This window comes from Eriocheir sinensis, chromosome 19 (assembly GCF_024679095.1).
Source record: "Eriocheir sinensis breed Jianghai 21 chromosome 19, ASM2467909v1, whole genome shotgun sequence".
Classification (NCBI taxonomy): Eukaryota; Metazoa; Arthropoda; class Malacostraca; order Decapoda; family Varunidae; genus Eriocheir; species Eriocheir sinensis.
Genome location: NC_066527.1, coordinates 12,594,678 through 12,610,477, shown reverse-complemented (window position 1 = coordinate 12,610,477; position 15,800 = coordinate 12,594,678). Strand labels below are relative to the sequence as shown.

The 15,800-nt window shown below is 42.5% G+C and overlaps 1 protein-coding gene across 1 annotated transcript; it reads left to right on the top strand.

Annotated features, from left to right (window-relative positions):
- The first annotated feature begins 8,427 nt into the window (after window positions 1–8,427).
- LOC127000705 (salivary glue protein Sgs-3-like) lies at window positions 8,428–14,823 on the top strand. The gene is made up of 3 exons (XM_050864716.1): window positions 8,428–8,765; window positions 13,995–14,337; window positions 14,678–14,823. The coding sequence occupies exons 2-3, from the start codon at window positions 14,008–14,010 to the stop codon at window positions 14,810–14,812; spliced, it is 465 nt and encodes a 154-aa protein (XP_050720673.1). The 5' UTR covers window positions 8,428–8,765; window positions 13,995–14,007; the 3' UTR covers window positions 14,813–14,823.
- The last annotated feature ends 977 nt before the right edge of the window (window positions 14,824–15,800 follow it).

The following is a 15,800-nucleotide window of genomic DNA, read 5'->3' as shown; positions in this document are numbered from 1 at the left end:
CGTAACAAAAGATCCTGCCTATCAAACCTATTGACCTTTTATAACGACCTCTTCACAGTTTATGACGTAACCAAATCACTGGACGTAGTCTATCTTGATTTCCAGAAAGCGTTTGATAAAGTCCCACATCATAAATTACTTTATAAATTAAAGCAAATAGGCATTGACGGTCAAGTAAACCAGTGGATCGCGAATTGGTTGAGCAACAGACAACAAAGAGTGGTGATTGATGGATTTAACTCAGAGTGGGCGCCGGTCACTAGTGGCGTCCATCAGGGCTCGGTTCTTGGCCCAGTGCTCTTCATTATTTACATCAGCGATGTGGATGTTGGACTCAATAATCGCATTAGTAAATTTGCAGACGACACAAAGATTGGTAACTCGGTTCACACTGACGAAGACAGGCAAGGCCTCCAAGAGGATTTGCACAAAATTTCAGTTTGGTCGGATAGATGGGAGATGCCCTTTAATGTAGACAAGTGCCAGGTCCTTCAAGTTGGAACAAGGAATAAGAAGTTCGATTACGAAATGCGCGGCGTTAAACTCAAAAGCGTTCAATGCGTTAAAGACCTGGGGGTCAAAATCGCGTCAAACCTCAAATTCTCACAGCAATGCATCGATGCAGCAAATAAAGCGAACAGAATGTTCGGCTTCATTAAAAGAAACTTTTTATTCAGGAATAAAGATGTAATACTTCCACTCTACAATGGTTTAGTCAGACCCCACTTGGAATATGTGGTACAGTTTTGGTCTCCCCACCATGCAAAGGACATTGCTAAATTAGAAGGTGTTCAGCGTCGGGCAACAAAAATGATCCCTTCCTTGCGCAACAAATCTTACGAAGAAATGCTTTCAACCCTTAACATGTTCTCTCTTGAGAAACGTCGCCTCCGAGGAAAACTGATTGAATGTTTTAAAATCCTTAATGGTTTCACGAATGTAGACAGATCAGCATTGTTTATGATCGATGACATTTTGCGTACGAGGAACAATGGCGTAAAACTCAAATGTAGACAAGTAAATTCAGACTGCACCAAATTTTTCTTCACCAACGTTGTAGTGCGAGAATGGAATAAGCTCCCACCGTCAGTGGCCCAGTGTAACACGATTGACTCCTTCAAAAACAAGCTCGACCATCACTTCCTTCAACTTAATATTAACTAGAGTTGAAATGCAACGTTTTGGAGCTTTCTGATTAATGTAGAATCACTTAAGTTTAGGACAGACCACCTAGTTTGGACCATGGGGTCTGTGTGGTCTGATTTTCTATGTAAAATCTATGTAAAAATCTCTCTCTCTCTCTCTCTCTCTCTCTCTCTCTCTCTCTCTCTCTCTCTCTCTCTATATATATATATATATATATATATATATATATATATATATATATTAGTCGTTCACACACACACACACACACACACACACACACACACGTCAGTGGTCTCAGTCCTACCCAAAGGTCGGTACTACGAGCTCTGTGCTCTGCTGTAGGGGAACGGCTGGCTGTCTCGAGAGAGACCCGCAGCAGACCAAGAGGTGAATTACATACACACACACACACACACACACACACACACACGCGCTTTTTTTTCTTTCTAGTTGTCTTTTCGTCCTTCACACTATTTACACACTGGGTTAACATATAAACCACCAAGTACCACAGATTTTTATTAGGATCACTAAAAGCAACACTGATTAACACTTCGTTCATAAAGTACATTTTTTTTAATGAAAAATTACACAACTGCGATACCTAAGTCTACGGTACAAAGTATCCTCGTTACGGTTATGAAAGGGAAGACTTTTTTGTCACTTTTTTATACATTTATTTTCCCAGCGCTTTAAGCAAGCGTATTTTAATTTTCTGTAACTATCAAATTTATATGAATTCCATTCACAGGAGCACTACCGCAGTGAAGTATGATTATTTCATTATCATGTTTTCTCTCCACACACAAGCCTCGTGAGCAGTAAGTCCCAGCGTGACTGACACGTAAGGAAATTTGCCAGGTTTTGTTGAGGTCTTTTAGAGAACATGTGTGCAGGTGTGCAAGAATTGAAACCCACATGATGGGGTGAAATCTTAGAATGTGCAGGTGAGCCAGACGCTTCCTGGATTTGAAGAGGTCTGCTGCACCTACTGGAGGGAAGTGCGCGCGTGTCGGGGCAGGCAGAAGGACGTGTATAGAGTGCAGATTGTGAGTGGAAAAGGCAAATCATTCTGTGTGAAAAGGCAAAAACGAGTTTGTCGTATAGGCAAACTCATAAAAGTGGGAAAGACAAACAGTTGTTTTGTATAAAAAGCGAGGTGAATGAAAAATAAAGAAATGTGTGGCAGACATACCTGCCTGCAGGCAAGGAAGGTCAACACAAATCATGAGACAGAAACACTAGTGAATAGAAGACAGTAAAGTGTGTTCGTTGGGCACACATTTGTTTTAGTAGCAGCCAGACGGTATGGAAAGAAGCCAACGTGATGGTGTGTGAGACAGGCAAGCAGGCGCTTGGAAAGACCGTCCAGTGTGTTGGGTGCATAAGGACAATGTGGGGTTCTTGAAAGGTCTGGACTTCCGAAAATTCCGTAAATTCTCAGCAATAAAAAATATAAAATAAAATATCTGAAAATTGAGTTATCAGACTCACAGCCCCTCCCAGGGGCGTTCCTAGACATTTTGGGGCCCGGGGGGCTCATTCCCATTTGGGGCCCCTCTTATGGGGTGAGAGGCGAGCACAATGAGCCAAAGCAGCTGCGGGGTTTAGTGGGGTGCTGTTAGCCCCCACCCCCCCACCCCGGGAAAATTTTTAGAATATGAGCAATTGTAGAATCATTTTAAAGGCACTTGTAAATGCAAATTTCAGACATTTTATTTCTTAAAACTAGGTGCACACTGAATAATTGAAGATCCACTTAATCCAGCAATGGTTAAATTTCGCATTTTGGGGCCCCCCTCACTTTGGGGCCCGGGGGGCGATTTCAAACAGCCCCCCCTCGCCCCCCCCCCTCAGGAACGCCACTGGCCCCTCCTAGTCCATTATTATTTAAATATCTGACCAGTCACATCTCTCATAGGGTAAGCAAAGACCAGATGAACCAGCTCTTAAGTTTATTTAAGCAACAAAGAAACTCTCTGGAAATTAAGAATTAATTAATTAATACCAGGCACACAGCAACCTAGCTATCTATCTTATAACATCCTATGCAAAATATGTACTTAGCTGTAGGTAGGCGAAGAGGGAGCCACACCTGATCTACCTCGTGAGTCTGGGGCCCTGGAATCCTTCTTCAGTCCTCTCTGCAACACGCCGTGCCCTCCTTACCTTCCAACGGGTCCCCTCGCTAGTAGTACACAGTCACTCTGGACTTGTTGATACTACAAAGCAGGAAAATCACCACGATAGACACGTGGCACGGAAGGCTGGTGAGGGACGTCTGCTCGCGGAGTCGCGGTCGAGTCTGGGCGGAAGATGCTTGGAAGATGGCGGCGGGACCACAATGCTCCGCGCCCCGGCCGCGGCCAAGATGCCAGCTCTCGCCATACTGACATCTCGTTTTCTGTGCAACACTTACGCTAAAACGCCCTAACGGCTATGGATTTATTATTTATTAATAGCCTAACGCATGCACTTGGTCATATTGTGGTTCATGCATCCCACATATAGCTCAGCTTTGGCAGTAATAACGAAATGATTTGAAAAGCTCGCTGCTCCCGCCTACCTGTGATGCATCTTCCCGCTCTCTCAATAAAAAATGGCGGGGACACCCGCGGTATTTTTCCACGGGCCACTCCCTGAATAATGAAATCATGACAGACAATAATCCTGTAGGTGGAGGTGCAGCGACAGCAAGTGTTTGTGCGTCACGGTTTTCATGTACTGAGAGAAACAAGTAAGGAAAGGAGATTGTCGAGAATGGGTGATCAGGACACACAGGAAGGAAAGCTTTGGTCATGTTCTCGTGGCAGGTCAGCAGCACACATAGCAGGATTTCTTGCAGGTCTGCAGCATGTATGCAGGATTGGACTGGCACTGCATGCTGGGTCCTTGTGGTTGTCCACACAGCCTCCGCTTTCTCCTCCTCAAAGTATTAATCAAGTTTTCTGACTTTTTCTTGCATTATTTATAAAACTTACATGCATTGAATGTTTCTTTCATTTTGATTCTTTTTCAAACATATGTGTCAATATTTTTCTTTTATTAAAGCGCACCAGCACACCTTCAATTTTCCTGATGGTCTCTCAAGCTATGTAAACACATCACTCTGCAAACATTCCATCCTGCCTCATCAGCTAAAGTGAGCAACCAAATATGGAAAAGGCCATAGCCTGGTCATCAAGCGATCTTAACGTTAAAGTCTCTCATACAATTTTATTTTAGATATCGGTAGCTGGGAAGTGAAGGAAAACAAGGGGCTTGCCGCTGGGAAGTGAAGGAAGACAGGGGATTTGTTTTATATTTGATGTGTTCTCGTTGTTTTATGATGTATATCTACATGTATTTTTATTTGCCATAACCCGCGATGCATCAGCGGTACCATCCGGTGCAGGTTTTTTTTATTTACATGGGGAAAAATACCATTACAATTGTAGTACATTTCGGGCCATTACAGTCCTTTTCCAATACACACACACACACACACACACACACACACACACACACACACACACCAGACCTACATACCAAAATCGCATCAGACAAAACGTTTGTAAAGATGAACGTTTCAATTAAGTTCATGGACTGTGGTGTGTGTGTGTGTGTGTGTGTGTGTGTGTGTATTTACCTAGTTGTATTTACCTAGTTGTGGAATACAGGAAAAGAGCCGTACTAGGCTCGTGCTGTCCCGTCTCCATAACGCTTATTATCCAGTTTGACTTAAATTCATGAATCGTTTTTGCACACACAGTCTCCTCGTCAAGTCCGTTCCATGTTGTTATGCTTCTGTATGGTGTGTGTGTGTGTGTGTGTGTGTGGGTGGGTGAGAGAGAGAGAGAGAGAGAGTCCTCGTTACCGTCACCCATCTCTCTCTCTCTCTCTCTCTTAGGTAGTGTTAATCAAACGCACACACACATACACAAACACCACCACTACCACCACCATCACCACCAATATCACGCCATCTGAACCATCATCACCACCACCATCACCACCAATATCACGCCATCTGAACCATCATCACCACCATCACCATCACCACCAATATCACGCCATCTGAACCATCATCACCACCACCATCACCACCAATATCACGCCATCTGAACCATCATCACCACCACCATCACCACCAATATCACGCCATCTGAACCATCATCACCACCATCACCATCACCACCAATATCACGCCATCTGAACCATCATCACCACCATCACCATCACCACCAATATCACGCCATCTGAACCATCATCACCATCACCATCACGCCATCTGAACCATCATCACCACCACCACCATCACCACGTACCAATATCACGCCATCTGAGCCATCATCACCATCACCACCAATATCACGCCATCTGAACCATCATCACCACCACGTACCACCATCACCACCAATATCACGCCATCTGAACCATCATCACCACCACCACCATCACCACCAATATCACGCCATCTGAACCATCATCACCACCACCACCATCACCACGTACCAATATCACGCCATCTGAGCCATCATCACCACCGGCCACCATCACCACCAATATCACGCCATCTGAACCATCATCACCACCATCACCATCACCACCAATATCACGCCATCTGAACCATCATCACCACCATCACCATCACCACCAATATCACGCCATCTGAACCATCATCACCACCACCACCATCACCACCAATATCACGCCATCTGAACCATCATCACCACCATCACCATCACCACCAATATCACGCCATCTGAACCATCATCACCACCACCACCATCACCACCAATATCACGCCATCTGAACCATCATCACCACCACCATCACCACCAATATCACGCCATCTGAACCATCATCACCACCATCACCATCACCACCAATATCACGCCATCTGAACCATCATCACCACCACCATCACCACCAATATCACGCCATCTGAACCATCATCACCACCACCACCATCACCACCAATATCACGCCATCTGAACCATCATCACCACCATCACCATCACCACCAATATCACGCCATCTGAACCATCATCACCACCATCACCATCACCACCAATATCACGCCATCTGAACCATCATCACCACCACCACCATCACCACCAATATCACGCCATCTGAACCATCATCACCACCACCACCATCACCATCAATATCACGCCATCTGAACCATCATCACCACCACCACCATCACCACCAATATCACGCCATCTGAACCATCATCACCACCATCACCATCACCATCAATATCACGCCATCTGAACCATCATCACCACCACCACCATCACCACCAATATCACGCCATCTGAACCATCATCATCACCATCACCATCACCATCAATATCACGCCATCTGAACCATCATCACCACCATCACCATCACCACCAATATCACGCCATCTGAACCATCATCACCACCGGCCACCATCACCACCAATATCACGCCATCTGAACCATCATCACCACCATCACCATCTCAATCACCGACTGGTACAGGAGTGGCTCACCCAGTCACCCGTTATGCTGGTCGCGGGTTCGATCCCCGGCGCCGGCAAACCTATCCTTGGCTGGATTAATTTCTCGTGTGTTTCGTTACACGCGATGGTCGTGTGGGAGTGCAAAAAAGAGAAAATTCTGGCATTTCATCTTCACCCCTCAGCTACAACACTAATTCAAAGAGGAGCAAGGAACGGAAGTATATGTTGATTCATTACGAGATTGTCTGCTATTTAGTGATTCAGTCAGTTCGAAGAGATGAAAGCTTTTTTTTTTTTCATTAATTTCCTGCTAATGCTTTTCAAGACTTGCTATAACTGGGTGCCCTTTATCTATAATTTATCGTTACTTTCTTTGGGGGGAGGAGGAGGACGAGGAGGAGTGGGAGGAGGAGGAGGAGGAGGAGGAAGAAGAAGAGGAAGAGGAAGAGGAGTAGAAAGAAGAGGACATAAATCAGAAAATAAATTATAGGGGTGAGATTTAGAAGAGAAAGAGTAACATGGGGGAAGAGCTAGGAAAGGAGGGAAAAATTGAATTGATGCTCGCTTGTTTGACTGAGGAGTAGGAAGAGAAGGAGGAGGAGGAAGAAGAGGACGTAAATCAGAAGAAAAATTATAGAGGAGAGGTTTATATGAGAAAGACTAACATGGGGAAATAGGAAAGGAGAGAAAAAAAAATATGCTTACTTGTTACTTGTGCTTCTTGTTTATTCCCACTTCCGCCGAAGCGCTCTGCAGGACCCACATATTTTAATTCATTAAATTTTCAATATTGATTACAACTTATACGCTATGTTTATTGTCAACGTTTCCATGTCGTAGCAGTCAAAGAACAGAAAAGATTTTAGTTCTTTCTTAAATTTGGAGAGATCCTTTGTTCTTCTAATGTCAGGAGGGAGTTTATTGTCAGTCTTGGGGCGGCAGAACTGAAAGCGCGCAATGTAACATTTGAAGAGTACCGTGGTTCATGAAGTGTGATTCCTGAAGTGGCTCGGCGAGTGTTAATGCCTTCACCTGGCTATATTTCGTGTAATAATTCTCTCAAATACGGTGGACGGCCAGTAATCAAAGCTTGGTGTGTCAAAACACATAACTTAAATACTATCCTTGCTTCTATTGGCAACCAGTGCTGCTCTATTTAAGACCAACTATAATTTCCTTAATTGAAGCTTTGGCAGGTTATAGCAGATTGAGTTACAATAATCCACTCTTGATATAATATTGTTAATCACCAATTTCTTGAGAATCTTCATCCAGGTATCAGGACATCTCTCCTCTCGTATTTGACCTTGCTTTCGGCCACCTCTTTTGTTTCTTTTTTAGGAGCAGCGAGTAGCGGGCTTTTTTCTTATTATTGTTTTCTTTTTTTTTGTGTGCCCTTGAGCTGCCTCCTTTGTTGTAAAAAAAAAAAAAAAGGTATTTCTTGATAAATGCAATAAATCTAGGGTGATATCCAGCAATCTTTACAACATTATTTATGACACTGCAGTGTTAAAGTAGAATCCAGCAACACTCCTAACTTAAGTCACGAACACTTTCAACATTATGAATTTCGTTACCACTTATTATTCATGTTACCGTCACCAAAATGACGTATTATATATGATTATGTTTTGCTGGTTTGGCTTAAGAGGAAGAAGAAGAGAAGGAAGAGGAGGAAAATCAGAGGAGAAAATATATGAGGAGAGGTTTATATGAGAAAGAGTAACATGGGATAATAGGAAAAGTGAAAAATAAAAGACATAACAATTTGAAAGTGGCGCCGGGCTGTGATCAGCTGGCCGCGCAGGACAGGACGAGGGGCCAAAACATCACACGTTTGCAGCACTTTACACGGCCAATGACCCCTCCCATATCATCCACACCCCATAAAACAAAGGAAGAGAGACTAATACACATCCTGCCCTCCCCCCAGCCCTACACGTGGCCCCTGGAGGCAGCAAACCCCATGAGAAGGAAGGATGAGTGGGCTGGAGAGGTGTGGCAAGGAGACGCCATCGTGATGTAAACATTGGGAACAAAGAGGTGACTGCCCCTTCCCGTCTTCTTATTTGACCTGATTTGACCGCTCACGCTCCTCCTGGACGGTCAAATTCTCCTCCTGGGGATGCCAAGGGCCGGAGAAAAGGTAAGAGGGTGCCAAAACTCCCGTCACATCCCTGCATTGCCCTTTAAATCAACTCGGACTCCCTTTCAATATTCATACTCGTCTTGACTTTAGTGTTTTTTTTCAGTCTGGCGTTTGTTTTTGTGCTTGTAATTTTTATATGAGTTTCCTGTGATGCTGTAGAGTCTCCAGGCAGAAGGTCAGGCCCCGTAGCAGCCTCGGGAATATACTGGAGGGGAAAGTTTGGGTTGGCTGAAGATTTCCCACCATGGCAGATTTTGAGGGAATTTGTTCATTGACGCGAGATTGTTGTGTAGAGAACGTGTCCTGAACCTGTCCTCTGTCTGTTAGTGTCTGTATCTCTTGTGTGTGTGGAAAAACTGTGTAGCATTGGTTAGGATTTGTGTCTTGTGTTGACCCTCCCTGCCCTGACCTTGTTTTTCCTGCCATCACAAAAGAAACATGTTCAGAACGTGTCTCAAACTTGTCCTCTGTGTCTGTTTATCTATATACATCTGCTGTGTGTTCAACAACTGTGTATCATTTGTCATTGTGGGTGTTTTTTGAGCCTCCCTGCCCTGACATAGTTTTTCCATCTATCACAAAAGAAACATGTTAAGAACGTGTCCCAAACTTGTCCTCTGCGTTTGTTAGTCCTTATATTTCTTCTCTGTGTGCAATAACTGTGTAGCATTGGTTAGTAGTTGTGTCTGAGTTGACCCTCCCTGCCCTGACCTGTTTTTTTCCTGCCATCACAAAAGAAACATGTACAGAACGTGTCCCAAACTTGTCCTCTGTGTTTGTTAGTCCTTATATTTCTTCTCTGTGTGCAATAACTGTGTAGCATTGGTTAGTAGTTGTGTCTGAGTTGACCCTCCCTGCCCTGACCTGTTTTTTCTTGCCATCACTAAAGAAACATGTACAGAACGTGTCCCAAACTTGTCCTCTGCGTTTGTTTGTCTTTATATTTCTTCTCTCTGTGCAATAACTGTGTAGCATTGGTTAGTATTTGTGTCTGAGTTGACCCTCCCTGCCCTGACCTGTTTTTTTCTTGCCATCACAAAAGAAACATGTTCAGAACGTGTCCCAAACTTGTCCTCTTGTGTTTATTAGTCTTTATATTTCTTCTTTGTGTGCAATAACTGTGTAGCATTGGTTAGTATTTGTGTCTTGTGTTGACCCTCCCTGCCCTGACCTTGTTTTTCCTGCCATCACAAAAGAAACATGTACAGAACGTGTCCTAAACTTGTCCTCTGTCTGTTAATGTCTGTATCTCTTATGTGTGTGAGAAACCTGTGTAGTATTGGTCAGTATTTGTCTGTGTTGACCCTCCCTGCCCTGACCTTGTTTTTCCTGCCATCACAAAAGAAACATGTATAGAATGTGTCCTAAACTTGTCCTCTGTCTGTTAGTGTCCATCTCTTATGTGTGTGAGAGAACTGTGTAGCATTGGGCAGTGTTTGTGTCTGAGTTGACCCTCCCTGCCCTGACATAGTTTTTCCATTTATCACAAAAGAAACATGTACATAACATGTTCCAAACGTGTCCTCTGTCTGTTAATGTCTGTATCTCTTACGGGTGTGAGAAACCTGTGTACCATTGGGCAGTATTTGTGTTTGTGTTGACCCTCCCTCCCCTGACATAGTTTTCCAGCTATCACAAAAGAAACATGTACAGAACATGTCCCAGGCTTGTCCTCTGCGTCTATTAGTCTTTATACCTCTTCTGTGTGTTCAGTAACTGTGTACCATATGTCACGGTGGGTGTTTTTCTTGACCCTCCCTGCCCTGACATAGTTTTTCCTGCCATCACAAAAGAAACATACAGAACGTGTCCCTAGTCTGTCCTCGGTGTTTGTTAGTCTATATTTCTTCTGTGTGTGCAATAACTGTGTATCACTGTGCAATAATTGTGTCATTCTGGACCCTCCCTGTCTCAACAGTTTCTCCAGCTCTCACAAAAGAAACATGTACAGAACGTGTCCTCTGTGTCTGTTAGTCTGTATACCTCTTCTGTGTGTGCAATAATTGTATATCTTAAGTTAGTTGACCTTCCTTGCCCTGACACAGTTTTTCCAGCTATCACAAAAGAAACATGTACAGAACATGTCCCAAGCTTGTTGCCAGTTAGTGTTATGTATTTATAGACCTGCCCTGGTTTGACACAGTCTATAGGAAAATTACAAATACTAACTCCATTACACCTAAAACAGAGAATTTAGGATGAAGTGTGATGGACAGTTAAAGAAAGGAAAGACCTAACTTTAAAAAAAAAATGATGATAGAAGGCAATCTGGCATGGTAAAGAAGGGAAGGGAAGGGAGCAAAAGGAAAGAAAAGAAAAGAAGGAAAAGAAAGTCAAATAAATAGGGAGGAAGACAATCAAAACAGAGAAGTAAGAATAAAGCAAATAAAGTCACAGATGGGCAGTTAATAGTAAATCTGGACCAGGGTTAATTATACATGAAATATAAAGTAAATGATAAAGAATTGCCATAAATATGGTTTGGCAGACTGAGAATATCAAGCAACAAGAAATCAGTTTTGAGTAAATGAAGTAACATGTTGGAGATGACAGGTTTTTGTCTCACTGTAATTGTGACAAAGATATACAGATTAACTGGCAATCCCTTACAGAGTCATTACTTTCATATTTCATGTGCTAAATGTCTACTAAGATGGAGAGACCTGTAACCTGTAATAACTGGACAGGGATGCTGCACCATACACAGGATCAAGTGGACACAGTCACTAACTACACCCCAAGTTCACTAATATAGGAAGGGAAGGGAAGTTCAGTGAAGGAAAGGGAAAGGAGGGAAAGGAAAGGAGAATGGAAGGAAGGACACAGCCATTAACTGTATCCCAAGTTTCATTTAATTCTTGGCTCAGTGTGCGATGCCATGTCTGCTCTTCCCTAGAAAAGACCAAAAGTGTACAAGTGAGTTAACAAGATGAAGCAGCCAGGAGTCACTATCCTTGCTTGAGCTAGACAGGCAAGGCTGGTTAGTTATTTTTCTTTGGTCACAGTTACCAATCTAGCAGCAGTAGATTATCATCCCTAGTTAGGTTACTATGTTTCAGTTGTGCCCAGGTAATAATATTTAGTAACTCCTTAAATATATACACTCACACCCCTCCTCTATTTGTAAGAGATAGTTTTATTCTTTATGTATAAATATGCAAATAGAAATATGCTTATGGAGGCCACTAACTAAACGAAACTGACCAAATAGAGAAGTTGCCCTCCTAGGATGGCGATGTGGCTGATAACTAAACCAGCCTTATCAAGTAATACAGCTTCAAGATAATAAACTGACTTATCTGAGGAATTCTTTTAATGATGCCGCAGCCTAGTGATAGCATGGCATAGCAAAGAGTGACCCTTTAAATGATAACCTCATCATTATCATCATCACTTGTTACTAGTTCGCTGCTGGACAAAGGCCTTTTCCAACATTCTTCCCTTCTTCTTGTTTGATGCTATAGTCTGATCACTTAAGTCTACCCCAAGCTGACAACATAACCTAAGCGTGTTCGTAAGCTCAGTGCAGATTAGCAGAAAGTGCTGCGTGAGATAAACACAAACAGAGGTTAAAGAAAACTTGGAAGCCATAGCAGTACCCAATCAGCACTCAGCTTGCAAACACGCTTAGGTTTATGTTGTCAGCTTGGGTCGGACTTAAGTGAGCAGACTATTGTGTACTCCATCCTGCTCAGACATATGCTCTAACTTCTTAACCTGGTTCTGTCTGTCTTGATTTCTACAATTTCTGGGTTGCCACTCTGTCACTTTTTGTCCATCTATTATCAGGTTTATCATTTACATCTTATCAGTTTTATGCATTACTGGATTTTTTCACTATGTTATTGCAGTTTCTTTAATAACCTGCGTAAGTCCATTTTTCATTCTTAATAGTCATAATATCTTCAACCTTTGTTCTATAATTTGCAATGCTCACTTCCTAACTTTAATGTTATACCATTTTTGCCCATTCTGAGCATGTTTAAGGTTGGCTGGACTAAGCTGATGGTCAATAAGTGTGAATTTGGTTACAGTATTTTCAACTTACATGTTTCTCAGACAATATTTTCTTCTTATAACAGGTTTTTCAGACAATATTTTCAACTTACAACAGGTTTTTCAGACAATATTTTCTACTTACAACAGGTTTTTCAGACAATATTTTCAACTTACAACAGGTTTTTCAGACAATATTTTCTACTTACAACAGGTTTTTCAGACAATATTTTCAACTTACAACAGGTTTTTCAGACAATATTTTCTACTTACAACAGGTTTTTCAGACAATATTTTCTACTTACAACAGGTTTTTCAGACAATATTTTCTACTTACAACAGGTTTCTCAGACTATTTTCTACTTACAACAGATTTCTCAGGCAATATTTTCTACTTACAACAGGTTTTTCAGACAATATTTTCTACTTACAACAGGTTTTTCAGACTATTTTCTACTTACAACAGATTTCTCAGGCAATATTTTCTACTTACAACAGGTTTCTCAGACAATATTTTCTACTTAACAGGTTTCTCAGACAATATTTTCTACTTAACAGGTTTCTCAGACAATATTTTCTACTTAACAGGTTTCTCAGGCAATATTTTCTACTTACAACAGATTTCTCAGGCAATATTTTCTACTTACAACAGGTTTCTCAGACAATATTTTCAACTTACAACAGGTTTTTCAGACAATATTTTCTACTTAACAGGTTTCTCAGACAATATTTTCTACTTACAACAGGTTTTTCAGACAATATTTTCTACTTAACAGGTTTCTCAGACAATATTTTCTACTTAACAGGTTTCTTGGACAAAATTTTCAACCTACAACAGGTTTCTCAGACAATATTTTCTACTTAACAGGTTTCTTGGACAAAATTTTCAACCTACAACAGGTTTCTCAGACAATATTTTCTACTTAACAGGTTTCTTGGACAAAATTTTCAACTTACTTTAGGTTTCTCAGACAATATTTTCTACTTAACAGGTTTCTCAGGCAATATTTTCTACTTAACAGGTTTCTTGGACAAAATTTTCAACTTACTTTAGGTTTCTCAGGCAATATTTTCTACTTAACAGGTTTCTCAGGCAATATTTTCTACTTAACAGGTTTCTTGGACAAAATTTTCAACTTACATTAGGTTTCTCGTAACATAACCCCATTGTAAGCTTAAGTGTATTTGTTGTCACACGTCCTAATAGACACCTCCGTCACCCCCACACAGCCGCCCGTCTGTTATGGCCAGAGGTGGAAGCGTGCCTAGCCAGGAAGACACACCGCACGCCACGCCCACCGCCACCGCCGCCGCCGCCACCACCATTACTCGCACCACCACCACCTCCACCATCACTTCCATCACCACTACCACCACCGCTCCGACACGTAAGCCCCTCCGTCACTCAGCGTCCTGTGAAAGCACCCGCAGTGAGGAGGGTCGCAAGCGCCACGGGATCAAGAAGAGTGACTCGCTTGGGGTCGGCAGCAAGTGGCCGTGTCATGCCTGCCGCTTCCTCAACCTTGCCTCCACCGACCAGTGTGTGATCTGCGCGCAATGGAGGACTCGACAGGTATGGGGTGGGGGTTGCTGTTGTGGGCATGGACTTATGGCTACAGATTTGCTAAGTAGTTGTAGTAGTAGTGCTGGTAACAGTAGTAGTAACATTAGCAGTAGTAGTAGGAGTAGTAGTAGTAATAATAGTTGTAGTAGTAGTAGTGTACAAGTTTTACCATATTTCATACTTTGTCTTCAGCTGTCTTTCTGGGTGTGTATGTGTATTTCTTTTCTGTCGTTCTTTCTTCAATCATTATATTCTTTATTTTTTTGTGCATGTGTGTGTGTGTGTGTGGCATAAGTCATTATAGTTCTCTCCATAACTGACCTCTAATGACCTCTTCTTCCTCTCCTAGTCGTCCCACCTTGGGTCAGGCCTTCATCGATGGTCATACGTTGGTCCCACAACAGCAACAACAGGTCAGCAGGGAACCCCCAAGGCAGCTTCTAACACCTCAAAAGACAAGTGGATATGTCGCAACTGCAAGTGAGTGTACGTGCGTGTGCGGCCCTTGGGCTGGGTGTGTTTGTGTGTGTGTGTGTGTGTGTGTGCGTGCGTGTGTTCTTTGTGTATTTAGTGCAACGTATGTATATGTGTCAATTACTTCACTGTGTGTAGTGTGTAAAAATAATAATACTGAATAATAACAGTCTTTCATTTCATGATGAATCCGTCAGGCCAGGGACCATCTTGGCTGCTGCTCTGGGTATTCTTTTGATCTTTTTTGTATGTTTCTCTTTATGTTGGGAACATTCTACTGCCACATGTTAGAACCTGGAGCAGACCAAAGCCTCTTCATTTCTTCATCATCTCTTTGTCCATGTAGTGAGATACTACCACCAATGTTTGTCAACTGCTTATAAGTCTCTCATAATTATAGATCATAATGTTTTCAATGTTTCTTCTGGTGACAGTCTATCTTGGACCAACATCCCCAAGTCCTTCTGGTCTCTTGCTTTTGTGATATTTTTGTTTCTTATTGAATAGTTTTCTGACGTCTTCTTAGTACTTGTACTCTCTTAGGGCCACTTTCACAGTCACTTTGTTTATTTTGATTGTTATCAATGGCGGCAATCGACGCTATAGTTTTCCACATGAAACTGGCCTATGGGGTAATGGTGGCTGCAGAGGAGGCGAGAGGTGATTAGAGTGTGTGCCAATTTGCAGGGCTAGGCTAACCCCGCAGCTGCCACTACCCCATCGGCCAGTTTTATGTGGAAATGCTATAGCATCGATGGCCGCCATTGGTAATGATCAAAATAAACAAAATGACTGTGAAAGCGGCCCTTACTTTGCAGAATGTGTGTAATGTTTGTGTGTGTATCTGCCATTCAGTTTTTGTGTGTGTGTATTTACCTATTTGTAGTCTACCGAGCTGAGCTCTAATAGTCCTGTCTCCATATCTACATTCATCCAGCCTTTCCTTCATTTGATGGACGCTGCTCGCCTACACCACCTCTTCCCGCAAGCTGTTCCAT